The 13940-nt window shown below is 47.0% G+C and overlaps 2 protein-coding genes across 2 annotated transcripts in view; one reads left to right on the forward strand and one right to left on the reverse strand.

Moving 5' to 3' along the window:
* ACAA1 (acetyl-CoA acyltransferase 1) overlaps window positions 1-10629 on the forward strand; it is a 30624-nt gene extending 19995 nt beyond the window's left edge. The window contains exons 7-12 of the mRNA XM_077268702.1: window positions 860-940; window positions 7226-7416; window positions 7801-7980; window positions 8435-8490; window positions 9381-9526; window positions 9627-10629. Of these exons, the coding sequence (XP_077124817.1) occupies window positions 860-940; window positions 7226-7416; window positions 7801-7980; window positions 8435-8490; window positions 9381-9526; window positions 9627-9702 (730 nt within the window). The 3' untranslated portion in view covers window positions 9703-10629. The remainder of the gene's footprint in view (window positions 1-859; window positions 941-7225; window positions 7417-7800; window positions 7981-8434; window positions 8491-9380; window positions 9527-9626) is intronic.
* A 545-nt stretch (window positions 10630-11174) lies between these two features.
* The window catches only part of DLEC1 (DLEC1 cilia and flagella associated protein), a 144864-nt gene continuing 142098 nt past the window's right edge, over window positions 11175-13940 (reverse strand). The window contains exons 37-39 of the mRNA XM_077268701.1: window positions 13754-13907; window positions 12870-12993; window positions 11175-11365 (exon numbers count right to left, since the gene is read on the reverse strand). Coding sequence (XP_077124816.1) covers window positions 11242-11365; window positions 12870-12993; window positions 13754-13907 — 402 coding nt within the window. The 3' untranslated portion in view covers window positions 11175-11241. The remainder of the gene's footprint in view (window positions 11366-12869; window positions 12994-13753; window positions 13908-13940) is intronic.

The following is a 13940-nucleotide window of genomic DNA, read 5'->3' on the forward strand; positions in this document are numbered from 1 at the left end:
AGTCAGTGGGAATCCGGCAGTCCTGGATGAGTCGGTGCTCGGATAGGGCCCCAACCCAAGTCCATAAACAGCGCTGCCTTGCTCTCCCCCAGGCCTGGGTGGTCGGCCCCTGGTGAATCCTCTTCAGCACGCTATCTGAAGGCTGCCATACAAATTACCCTGAACATTATCTCTCGGGATCATCAGTATAGTATGTATGTTTGAAAAGGGTCTAATACAGAAACATTGAGTATTATATACACACAGCTTGGACCACATTATACATTTTCATCTGATTTCACCATAACCCCAATTCAAGTGCCTGATTCTTTCTATTTCACTACAATCACAGCCATAAATATGTGAAATCCTGGCAAAGAATTAAAGGGTTATTCCCAAGTTTGCAAGTTCTCATCTATCATGTGGATAAGTGATGCGTTGCTGGTCGGTCGGGGTCCCAAGGACTGCACTGAATGGCACCGTCTGAATGGATCATGGCCCCACTGTCATCATAGTCAGTAGGACGGCCAGAGAAAGCCACGTTCTGTGCTCGGCTGTCTCCTGCTGTCCCATGGACCGTAAAGGGAGCAGTGGCCTTCGCTCCAGTCTGATGGGGCATTTATGATCTTGGGACTAGCTGTAATCTCAGCGGTCGGACAGCCGAGCACAGCACTGGGATTTATCAGTCCGTTCTTTGACCATGAAAACAGTGGTGGCATGATCCATTCAGACCGATCCACACGGTGTCTATTCTGCACACTTTTGGGAATAACCCTTTAAATACTATGTAGGGCCAGTTGGGCTCCTTTCTGTTTTGTGTGCCTGCTTCTATGGAGAAATATTGGCTTCAGATTCTCTGATCATCAATGATTTTTTCCAGGATTACATCCGAGAATGTCGCTGAACGGTTTGGGATCACGAGACAAAAACAAGATTTATTTTCTTTGGCATCTCAGGAAAGGTAAATCTTCTGGGATATGTTATAGTAACTAAAATGAATCCGTCAGTAGTTTTTTTTGTTATGTAATTTGATAGCAGCATGATGTAGGGACAGAACCCGATTTCAGTGATGTATCACTTAGTATACTGGGTGCAGCAGTTGTACTAGAATCCGTTTTCTCTGCTGCAGAGCTCTGAATTTTGGGCCCTGTATAATTTCGCCCACACCACTGATTGGCAGCTTTCTGCATACATTGTATATTGACTGAAAACTGCTAATCAGTGCTGCAGGTGAGGTTGGACTAGGAGGCACTAGAAAGCTTGTCCTGTAGTGATAATCTCATGCTGATAAAACACTGATTGTATTGAAATGGCAAAACACAGCCCAGTAAGTGACACATTGCTGGAATCGGTGTCTCTGTTCCTACATCACTGTGCAGATTATAGCAAACACCTGGGGACAGATTCCCTTAAATAAGAGTTACATGCTCAGTGACTGCTCTCATATCACATTGCATCATATCAGTGATAGGACCAAAGTCACATAAAGGACGACTATTTACACTGCTCAAGATGACCGAGTTTGCCTTAACGTTCTAGAAAGATATGTGATTAGTCTTAGTTATATATGTATAGAAATGTATTTCTCTATGGTCTGAGACCCATATCCTTATTGTTCCATTGATGGCACTGTGTGTGGGCTTGTTTGTTTTTTGTGTTGCAAGCTGTCATTTTTATTGATACCATTTTGGGGTACATCCTTTTTAATGCATTTTTTGAGGAAGTCCTAAAATACGGTAATCTTGTAGTTCTTGATTTTTTTTTTTTTATCCTTATGCAGTTTACGATATACATTAATTCATTTTATATTTTGATCAGAATTGTACCAACTTGGCAATGCCAAATATGTTTACTTTTTGATATTTTTTAGATATCTTTATGAATTGGGGAAAGGGGGTGATTTAACCACATATAATTTTTTTATTCTTTATTACTCTGTCGCCTCATTGGGGGACACAGGACCATGGGTGTTATGCTGCTGTCCACTAGGAGGCGACACTATGCATAATCTGAAAAAGATTAACTGTGGCTCCTCCTGTGCAGTATACACCCCTGGACGGCATCAGCCTTCTCCAGTTTTTGCTTAGTGTCGCAAAGGAGGCACACCTAAAGATTTTTACTCCGTTTCCCGTTTTCCGACGGGATTACAGATGAAGAAAAGAGGGTCTCCTGTGAGACCCCCGGCATGGCTCCTTCCTCGGCCCCCTATTATGGGGTGCCCGGTTGAAGTTGAGATGGCTATTCCCCATGCTGCTCCTTCCCCAGCCCCTCGGGTGTTGGTTCGAAGTCGAGACCCCCCTCCTTCCCCAATTCCTTTTGGTTTCTGGGTTGAGGTCGAGGCGAGGATAAAGGCCCCTGAAGGTGTGACAACAGCACCCTCCCTATCCCCCTCTGGGGGTATTAGGTTGAGACACCTCAGGTAGGGCCTGTACAGGCAGCATCCTACAGCTCCCAGCAATGGGCCAGCATACTGCGCCTGCATCCAGGGACCCCAGCCCAGCTGCGGGCTCCTGTTGGGGCCGGGGGGAGTGCAGGCAGGCATGGCACATACAGACACAGGGCTCCAATCGTCCCTGTCTCTGCGGCAGCACCAGCTCTCTACTGCCTCAGGGGACCCCTCACCGGGCTCCCCCTTCCGCTTATAGCCCCACCGCCATCCTGCCTTCAAATCCGGAGGGGTCCGGTTCAGATCCGACCCCCTCCCGGACTTTTGCGCCGGCCTGGAGCCCTTCTGGGCCTCAGGCATCTAATTTAGGCCCCGGCTTCGGCCTAGCTGAAGCAGCAGCCTCCTCTCCGCCCCCCGGCCCGCCCCCCGGATGACAAATATGACACTCTACAGTGTCATACAAGGGGCGGATCGAGACAGAAAGGGCGGGTTTTTTATAGCCTTGCCGCCTTTTTCCAGCTCTCCGCCCCCTTCTCCTCCTCTCTCCTCTGTCTCTGCAGCCATTTTCGGCTGCAGATTAACCCTGCATCTCCCGGTCTGCAGGACCAGGACCAGGCAGCCAGTCTCCGGGGGGCACAGGACTGTGGATCTTCGGCGCTGGACCTCGGGGCACACTGGTGGGGTAAGATCACAGCTGGGTTATTTTTACTCAGCTGTGAATCCATATTACCTATAAGACTCCCCTGTAGGTTCTCTACCCCTGTAAGGTCCATCTGCTGGCAGCACCTCTGCACTTTGTGCACTATGCAGGGGTCAAGGTCCAAGAGAACCAGGCAGATCTGCTATTATGCATTCTGCACAGCCTGCGGGACCGCTCTCCCCAGTAGTAGCACGTACCCGCATGGTCAGAACTGTATACAAACTACTGTGTCACAGCCTCAAGAAGCCCTTGCCAATGCCTCGGTGTCTAATGCCACGCCGGAATGGGCTACTCAGTTATCGCAATCTATGACGCAGTCTATAGATAACCTAACTTCCACATTGCTTCAGGCTCTGCAGGGTCATGCCCCGGCTATGACCGTTACCCAACAACGGGAGAGCTTGACTCAGGAACAAGATGACCCTGGCACATCCACGTCTAGGTCAGGACGCAAGCGGATCCATAGATCAAGTCCATCTGCGTCATCCCATAGCACACGGTCATCCCCCTCTAGGGAGAGACACCGTAGCTCCAGGTCATCTAGACCGTCCCATTCCAGGGACAGACAATGCAGATCTCCGCAATCCCCAACCAGAGAAGGCCTCCTCCCCAGCCCACCCAGCAGGGGACGCCTCAGTGATACACAGGATTCGGAAGGCATCTGCGACTCTGACTCGGACAGAGAAACGGAGGGGTCCCTGATCCCAATCCCTCCTAGCAATACAGCGCTAGTTGAGGACATAATATCGTCCATCCATCGGGTGCTGGACATTTCTGATCCGCCACCAGAGGTCCCAGAACATAAGATTTCCTTTGAAGGACCTCTGAAGCCGCCTAAGGTTTTCTCTAACCACCCAGAGTTTAAGGCGATCCTTAAAAAACAGCTCTACAGCCTGAGAAAAAATTCGCTAATCGCAAATATCTGGGGGCGAGGTACCCCTTCCCACAGAAGGACACCAAGGAATGCACAGATCCACCTGAAGTGGATTAAAAGTCTCCAGGCTAGCAGCATAGACCCTCCTTTCACTGCCAGATAGCTCAACCCTCAGGGACGCAGCAGACCGGCAGGTAGAACGCATGGCTCGTTCAATTTTCGAGGCAGCAGGGGCATCCATGGCTCCCGCGTTCGCCTCAGCTTGGGCTGCCAAGGTCATCCTGACCTGGGCAAATAATTTACAAGCCTTCCAAGCATCCGCTCCTGAACTGTCGGACCAAGCGGTTCAAATTGCAGTTGTAGCAGATTACATGCTCCATGCAGCTCTGGTTTCAGCAAGGGGAGTCGCGGGGATAGCATCAAACGCCATCACGATTCGGCGTATCCTCTGGCTGCGGGAATGGAAAGCGGACGCAGCCTCAAAGGAGTCCCTCACGCACCTCCCCTACCTCAGTGGGAGTCTTTTCGGTGAACAGTTGGACACTATGATATCCAACGCCACAGGGGGTAAGAGTACTTCTCTTCCCCAACTGAAACCTAAATGCACTTACAAGAAGCGTAACCGAACTCGATTCCGATCCTTTCGGAATTCCTCCGGCTGGTCCGTCTCACGTCCGGTACAAAATCGTAACCGTTCCCCACGCAGGGACAACTCACGATCGACGCAAAGGTCGGACAAGACCTGGCAGTCAAAAGCAGGCCAGTCTAAGCCCAGAGGAGGAAAATCCAGACTTCTCCTCCTCATGACTCACGGACTCCGGAAAACACCACACCAGTAGGCGGCCGACTTTTGCAAAACCGCCAGCCAAGGCTCGAGCGTACCACCAAGCGGTCTCCTCGCTTTGTTAATCAGGAGTCATAGTACCGGTACCCACGACCGACCGCTTCCGAGGGTTCTACTCCAATCTGCTCGTAGTTCCCAAGAAAGGAGGCAGCGTACGGCCCATACTAGACCTAAAACAGCTCAACAAATATGTACGGGTCTGTCACTTCCGCATGGAGTCCCTTCGGTTCATCTTGCGTCCATGGAGAAGGGAGAATATCTTGCCTCCATAGACATATGTGCATATACCCATTGCACCTGCCCATCAGAGGTTTCTCAGGTTCGCAATAGGCCAGGACCACTACCAATTCGTGGCTCTCCCCTTTGGACTCGCCACGGCTCCCAGAGTCTTCACCAAGGTCATGGCAGCAACCATGGACGTCCTGCATTCTAGAGGCATAGTAGTCGTTCCATACCTGGACGACCTACTCATCTAGGCTCCCACCTTCAAGGAATGCGAGCTCAGCGTCTCAATCACAACCGATACTCTCAGTCGCATGGGCTGGTTAATCAACCTACAAAAGTCATCTCCAACCCCGAGTCAGTCCCTGACTTTCCTGGGAATGTTATTCAACACTTCCAGGGGTCTAGCGCTCCTTCCCAAGGATAAGGCACTGGCCCTCCGACTAGCAGATGAAGAAAGAGGGTCTCTTGTGAGACTCCCGGCATGGCTCCTTCCTTGACCCCCTATTATGGGGTGCCCAGTTGAAGTTGAGATGGCTATTCCCCATGCTGCTCCTTTCCCCAGTCCCTCGGGTGCTGGTTCGAAGTCGAGATCCCCCCCCCCCCCTTCCCCAATTCCCTTTGGTTTCTGGGTTGAGGTCGAGGCGAGGATAAAGGCCCCTGAAGGTGACAACAGCACCCTCCCTATCCCCCTCTGGGGGTATTAGGTTGAGACACCTCAGGTAGGGCCTGTACAGGCAGCATCCTACAGCTCCCAGCAATGGGCCAGCACATTGCGCCTGCATCCAGGGACCCCAGCCCAGCTGCGGGCTCCTGTTGGGCAAGTGGTCTTCAGCGGAAGCGTCCATGCCCATCAACATCCTGGAAATTTGTGCCATCCTTCTGGCATTGAGGGCTTTCCATCACTTACTGGCAGCCTCTCACATCAGGATACAGTCGGCCAATGCCACGGCTGTGGCATATGTGACTCATCAAGGGGGGACCCGCAGTACTCAAGCGATGCGGGAAGTGCCACATATCCTCCGCTGGGCGGAGGACACAGGGTCGGTCCTTTCGGCGGTCCACGCTCCGGGTGTGGACAACTGGGAAGCAGACTTCCTCAGCCGACAAGGAATAGACTCGGGAGAGTAGTCTCTCCATCCCGAAATTTTTCAACAGATCTGTCTCCGCTGGGGGACCCCAGATGTGGACCTAATGGCATCCCATTTCAATGCCAAGGTCTCCAACTTCATTGCCAGAACACACGATCTGCGGTCGCTCGGAGCAGACGCTCTGGTTCAGGACTGGACCCAGTTCCAGCTTCTGTATATTTTTCCACCTCTCCCCCTGATATCCAGAGTGGTGAGGAAGATCAAACAAGAGGGAGTTCCAACCATCCTCATTGCACCGGACTGGCCCAGACGTACATGGTACGCCGACATCGTACAACTCACAGCAGACGCTCCCTGGCGTCCCATGGTCCTGTGTCCCCCAATGAGGCGACAGAGTAAAGGAGATTTTTGTGTACTCACCGTAAAATCTCTTTCTCTTAGCCTCTAATTGGGGGACACAGCTCCCACCCTGTTGCCCTTTCCGGGCTGTTGTAACTGAGTTCTCATATTGTTTCTTGAGCTCGTACATAGTTGCCTTCTTATAGGCATAATTATGTTATTCATGTTACGTTCCTCCTACTGCTTTGGCACAAAACTGGAGAAGGCTGATGCCGTCCAGGGGTGTATACTGCACAGGAGGAGCCACAGTTAATCTTTTTCAGATTATGCATAGTGTCGCCTCCTAGTGGACAGCAGCATAACACCCCATGGTCCTGTGTCCCCCAATTAGAGGCTAAGAGAAAGAGATTTTACGGTGAGTACACAAAAATCTCCTTTTTTAGCCCCCCCTTGCTTGTACTATATACTGCAGTAATAAAGTTCACTTACAGGCTGGGCTTCATAGGAGCACCAAGAAGGGAGTCGACAGCAGCCTTATGTTTTGTTTTCTAATTTTTCTGTATGATGTATCCACATAATGCAGATATAAGACTTGCCTATAAGCCTTTGTTTCAGATCTCAGCCAACTTACGTGATGGAGTTAGAAATAACCATTTAGCTTTACTCACATAATCCATACATTAATCTGGCAGCTCATTCATCTGACGCACACTCTTCTATGTATGTATTGTCCTCCTACATTTGCCATAAATACCGTGCAGTAAATAACATTATTTCTCGGATGTTTCAGGGCGGCTGCGGCACAAAGATCCGGCAATTTTAAAGCTGAAATCGTTCCTGTGACCACTTCATTCACAGATGATCAGGGCAACCCGACCACTATAACGGTGACCGAGGATGACGGGGTTCGGCCAAGTACTACATTGGAGGGGCTTGCCAAACTTAGACCAGCATTTAAGGATGATGGAAGCACGACCGCTGGTGAGTGCGGACCACCTTTCCACGTTGACATATTAGAATGACAGAGGAAAGTTAGAAATGTCTCCTCTTTCTTCCCGATGGGATATAATGAAGAGTAGCTTCCTGAGCGACACAGATTAATCTCATAGAAAGGGACTAATCCGCATGTTGACCCATGGCAGCTCAAATGGCAAATTTCAGGCCAAATATGTGTCATATTTTTATTAAAGACATACCTTTATTTGCCACGTGATTTGGTTAAAAGGCAGAACATCGTAGAATCGCCTCCTGTTATTACCAGGAGAATCGGCTTCATATGTCTCGGTATGGGTAACTGTTGGAAGTTTAATGGATACGTATGACGACCCTAATGATTTCTTCTTTCCAACTTTTCCATCCCCGCAGGCAATGCCAGCCAAGTCAGTGATGGAGCTGCTGCAGTTATAGTGGCCAAACGCTCAGCCGCTGTCCAGCTGGGGCTCCCCATAATGGGGGTGTTAAAGTCGTTTGCTGTGGTCGGGGTTCCCCCTGACATTATGGGAGTAGGACCTGCATATGCCATACCAGCGGCATTAGAGAAGGCAGGTAAGGTTTCACCCATTGTGGCTTCATATCAGGGACTCTTGCTTCTTTCATCTTTTAAAAATGGTAAAAAAAAATAACGTGCCATTGGGGTTGTCCTAGTTTAATTTCATTGACCGTGACTTGTTCATGTGCATCTACCATGTTGTGAAAGTCGGGAGTTTAGGATTTCTCCCCTGGAGCGCTGTCACCTAATGGCTAGCAGTCATACATACAGGGGGCAGGGGAGGGTAGAGGACATCCAGTAGGATAGGTCTGCCTTTGGGAGAGTGCAATCCCAAATTATGCTCCAGATGACTACTGGGATAGCAAAGCATGTGAGGAAAGGACCTGGAATCCCACCCATCCTATACGTCTCCTCCAGAAGATGTAAACTATTGTGCTATCTTGTATGTAGCTTCTTAACGTAGTATTTTCATTTAAAAATGGGTTAGATAAAACAATTTTTTTATTTCAGGCCTCACGGTTCATGATATAGATGTGTATGAAATTAATGAAGCTTTTGCCAGTCAGGTACGTACTTTCATTGACATAATGTATCCTGTTTGGACTCTGTCACCTTTTTAAGTTGTGGTCAAATGATTGATTTTTAATTGACAACTGATTAAAATTTCTCGGATTTGAAAAAGAAGAAAAAATTCTCCATTCCGTCAGTCTGTGAGGAGCAGACCGCACTTGGAGGTCATCAGAGTGCAGTCCGATTTCTTTTTTTTTTTTTTTTCTTTTAACCACAGATCCAAACACATGAATGGCCAAGTGAGATCTGATAATTGGATGCGATTCATGCATGCTGCAGTTTTATTTTCTTGGACAAACTTGGTCCCAGGAAAAAAATCAGACATGTGCACGGCCCAATAGAATAACATGGGGATGAGTGCAATTTGTCAAAACAGATAGCACTCATCCGCTTTTTACGGTTGAGCAGGTCCATTTGCGCCCTGACTTTTAGGCTAGTGTTATATGTAGCATTTGGGAGACAGGCACTAAAAGAAAGTCACCGCTGCTTTCTTCAGTGTTATTTGCAATCCATTTAAACTTGCTTTCATGTAGTATGACCGCCAGATCTCAGCCTTCAGGACCATGTAATCCACTTGCGGACACAGAAAGGGTCCTTGTGCAAGAACAATATATGGGCCCTTTGTAGCCCAATAGCTCCTAAAAATGCATAATTGCACCTGCTTTGACGGTAGATATGTGCCCCTTACCTGTTGGGCCCGTGTGCGGCCGTGCAGGTTGCACCAATGAAATGTCCTCTCCTGGTATAGTCATTGTATCCAGTGGGTGGAATATTTGGTGGCGCAGTCCTTCTTCAGACTCAGGCATCCTAGGTTAGATGATCATATTTCCCAGCTGTTCACATTCTCAGTCCCTTATCGCTAAGCTCCAGACTTTCTCTTCTGCAGGCTGTGTATTGTGTAGAGAAATTAGGAATCCCATTGCAGAAAGTGAATCCCAATGGAGGAGCCATAGCACTTGGACACCCCCTCGGCTGCACAGGTACCCGGCAGACGGTCACGTTACTCAATGAGCTGAAGCGGAGGGGGAAACGGTACGTTTTCTTTCCAACAGCCTTTTATTAACCTGTTCCCAATTTTATCGCGTTAGTGATCTTAGAGCCTCTGACTAACTCCACACACTTTGTTTGGCAGGGGTTACGGTGTTGTGTCCATGTGCATTGGCACCGGCATGGGAGCGGCTGCTGTGTTCGAGTATCCTGGACATTAAAGGCTGTAATAATCCAAGCCTTGTCTGATCAGATTCTGACCCGCCATACTTTTCCTAAACTGGTTTCATTTTGTACTATTTCTGCATAAGTACAAATACGCTTCTAGCGCTCTCGCCGCTAACAGGTCTTGAATAATATGGAGTTACTTATAAAACCTTAAATGGCCCTTGAAATTGACCATTATTACCCCCATTAATCATTTATCACCACATTACATTTCCCAGGACTCCTGACATCATGGTCTTACATTAAATCATGTTTATTTATGGAAGGGCTAGATAGACTGTGCTAAAGGGGTTTCTAGGATATATAATATTTTAATTTCTAGGCTTTCTCTGCTTCAAAAACAAAATAATTTGCTTACACCCTCTGCTGCCCTTGGTTATTTATCTAGACAGCTGCAGGCAATCACTACGCTTGGCGGTCATGACTATGTTGTCAGTACATCACTCAGCTTGGTGATTGGCTGCAGTGGTCACATCTTATAGTCATGATAACACTTCTGCAGCCATGTCAATAAAGACCAGGGGAAGAGACCACTGCAACAGTTGGGGTCGGGGTTATCATCACTTATCTTATTTAAGCAGAAGATGCCTAGAAAACAAGATAAATATCTTGGAAAACCCCTTTAAATTTCAGATTTTAGCCGTAAATTAAATGATTCTATGTTCACACCTATAATTATTCCAGAGGATCCGAGCATTTGGTAGATCTGATAGTTGCTGCTTACAATGTGCTTTTTTTTTTTTTTTTTAAGTCTAATCATGTTTTACTTGAATCTGAAATTCTAATTCTTGCTGCACATACGATCCCCGGTGTCGTGTCGCCTCCTGCTGTATAATATTCTGAATGTTTTTGTTACTAATTGTAAAAAGATAAACAAATACTTTTTAATGGTTGATTACAAATAAACATATTTTCCTGTCTCCATATCTCCCAATCATTTCCCTGGAAAGTGACTGCACTATTGACAAAGCACAGCAGTCCCATCGGTGGTGCTTCCAGCTTCCGAGCCCCCTGAGACCATCAACCTCCATAGACGCAACCAATCTCGGTTTTGCACTTTTTATATTTTCAGGGATGTGCTGATGAGCACCTAATGACAGCAGCATTTGTTCTTCAATTATTGAACCCACAGCATAGAGTTTACTGACAAATAACATCTGCTGCTACCGAATATGAAACTGGGTCCATGTGATGGGGTCAACATCGGCAAGGTCTCTGTGAACCCACCGGGGGACAATGGCTGTAAAGCGATGCCAAATATAGTGGTGCTGTATAAACGAGTATAAAAAATATATAAATGTAACAAAAACTAAAAGCATTAAAAAAACTTTATAATTGCAATATAATCTGATCCTGCTATATTTGAGTTAATATCCATCTTTTTTTCTGAAACGTACAGTGTCATTTATTTGGCTAAAAATGATTGCATGACTCAAACGTACAAGAAATTCGTCACCATGCCGTCTACAGTATAAATTATGTTACATTTTATTTTAAAAATACAGAAATTAATTGCAGAAAAGGCTTTGCAGCTATGCATTCAGTAACGCCTCATGTTTCTCATCATAGGATCCTCGTCCTTTAATGTGTAGCTTCAGCACCTTCTCGCCCAGCATACCGTGCACCGTGACTACAGTCTCGTAGTCTTTGTTTGTCCTATCAGGGTAAAATATAACAGTTGTCATATTATACAGTATACATTTACATAAAAAGCGCGTTGGAAATAAAGACCCCCATGTACGTTACACCAATGTCGGATGAAACCACCAATATCTCTGGATGCAACTGACACTAATGCAGCCAACTGATTGTCGGGGAAGATGACTATCGGACATGTTCGATGAGCAAGGTAAAGCACCAGAATTGGGACATCTAATGTGATGCGCCAATTCTGGGGCGGCTGCGGGCTTCTATTTTTTTGGTTGGATATGCGCCATTAACCATGGATCGTCCCAGCCTGATAACACATTGATGGTAAAAACGGACACACAGGACCATAAACTGATGATGCTGCTTTTTCACGTACGTGCTTAAACTTAGACATATGAATGAGGCCTTAGGCAGGTTTCAGAAGGCAGCAATAAATATCTGCCTAGTAATGTACACTCACCGGCCACTTTATTAGGTACACCATGCTAGTAACGGGTTGGACCCCCTTTTGCCTTCAGAACTGCCTCAATTCTTCGTGGCATAGATTCAACAAGGTGCTGGAAGCATTCCTCAGAGATTTTGGTCCATATTGACATGATGGCATCACACAGTTGCCGCAGATTTGTCGGCTGCACATCCCAAAGATGCTCCATACAAGGCAGGATGGATCCATGCTTTCATGTTGTTTACGCCAAATTCTGACCCTACCATCCGAATGTCGCAGCAGAAATCGAGACTCATCAGACCAAGCAACGTTTTTCCAATCTTCTACTGTCCAATTTCGATGAGCTTGTACAAATTGTAGCCTCAGTTTCCTGTTCTTAGCTGAAAGGAGTGGTACCCGGTGTGGTCTTCTGCTGCTGTAGCCCATCTGCCTCAAAGTTCGACGCACTGTGCGTTCAGAGATGCTCTTAGGCCTACCTTGGTTGTAACGGGTGGCGATTTGAGTCACTGTTGCCTTTCTATCAGCTCGAACCAGTCTGCCCATTCTCCTCTGACCTCTGGCATCAACAAGGCATTTCCGCCCACAGAACTGCCGCTCACTGGATTTTTTTTCTTTTTCGGACCATTCTCTGTAAACCCTAGAGATGGTTGTGCGTGAAAATCCCAGTAGATCAGCAGTTTCTGAAATACTCAGACCAGCCCTTCTGGCACCAACAACCATGCCACGTTCAAAGGCACTCAAATCACCTTTCTTCCCCATACTGATGCTCGGTTTGAACTGCAGGAGATTGTCTTGACCATGTCTACATGCCTAAATGCACTGAGTTGCCGCCATGTGATTGGCTGATTAGAAATTAAGTGTTAACAAGAAGTTGGACAGGTGTACCTAATAAAGTGGCCGGTGAGTGTAGGTTGTGGACAGGACTGACTGCATGTGCTTGTCTGCATTGTGGACAGGTGCTGGAGCTGCTGTTATACGCACTATTCTAGTGCCTGCGGCAATTTTTCCCAAATAGACCCCTGGTGTAAGTGAGGCCTGTAAATCACAGGGACAATGACGGCTTACCTTGCTGTGAAAGTCAGCAATAGCATCTCCTTACTGGATGAAGCGTGGCTGACGTGTGGATCCAGTATCCCACTGGTGGGGGAGATAGAAAATATATTTTGTCCACTGTTTCTTTCCCGCTTGTCTGGAAGTAAGAATAAAGGTTTTTTTATTGTCTGTGTTATTATAGCTCTCTACATCAAAATGGGTCAGGAGCTTGAAGAAAACAACTTTTTGGCTAGGGTCACGTGCATTTTTATTTTACTCCCCCATCACCACTACCACCCTATGAAAGCATACATCACACACTAACAATTGCACAGACCCGCTTTCACATCATTGTGGAAGTAAAATCCAAAAAGGCGATTTTAAAAATCATTAAATCACAATGAGTTGGATAGAAGACAAATAATAAAAAAAATATCAAACCCTTGTGCTCCAGACCATCACCTTCTACTTTTCCTTTTAGTTGCAAAACTTAAATTTTAGCCTTTTTCTCTCTTGCACTAACGGTATTCAATATTAAGGCTATGTGCACACTTTGCGTATTCTGCTTTGATGAAATCTGCAGTGCAAAAAGTACTGCGGATTTATCGCGTTTTTTTGTGCGGTTTCCACTGCGGTTTTAGACACCTGCGGGTTCTTAACATGGAGCAGGTGCCAAAACGCTGTGGATTCCGCACAAAGAATTGACATGCTGCGGAATGAAAACCGCTGCGTTTCCGCGCGTTTTTTTCCGCAGCATGTGCACTGCGTTTTTTGTTTTCCATAGGTTAACATAGTACTGTACACCACATGGAAAACTGCTGCGGATCCGCAGCGTTCCAAAAATGCTGTGGATCCGCAGCAAAAACCGCAAAGTGTGCACATAGCCTCACAGTTCTCTGCATTTATACAAAATTTACCCAGTAAAGCAGTCCAGAAACTTTTTGATCCACTTCTGTTCATCAGAAAAACTTCTTGTGTCCTTGTTTGTCCGACAAAGCAGGTCCCGAAATCCACAGTGTCAGAGGAGAGCTGTAATACCGGCATGGTGAGGTACGCGCTCAAGGGGACTCGCTGCAGGATATAATTGGGGGGTCAGCAGAGGGT

The sequence above is a fragment of the Ranitomeya variabilis genome, chromosome 6, assembly GCF_051348905.1.
Source record: "Ranitomeya variabilis isolate aRanVar5 chromosome 6, aRanVar5.hap1, whole genome shotgun sequence".
In the NCBI taxonomy this organism is placed as follows: Eukaryota; Metazoa; Chordata; class Amphibia; order Anura; family Dendrobatidae; genus Ranitomeya; species Ranitomeya variabilis.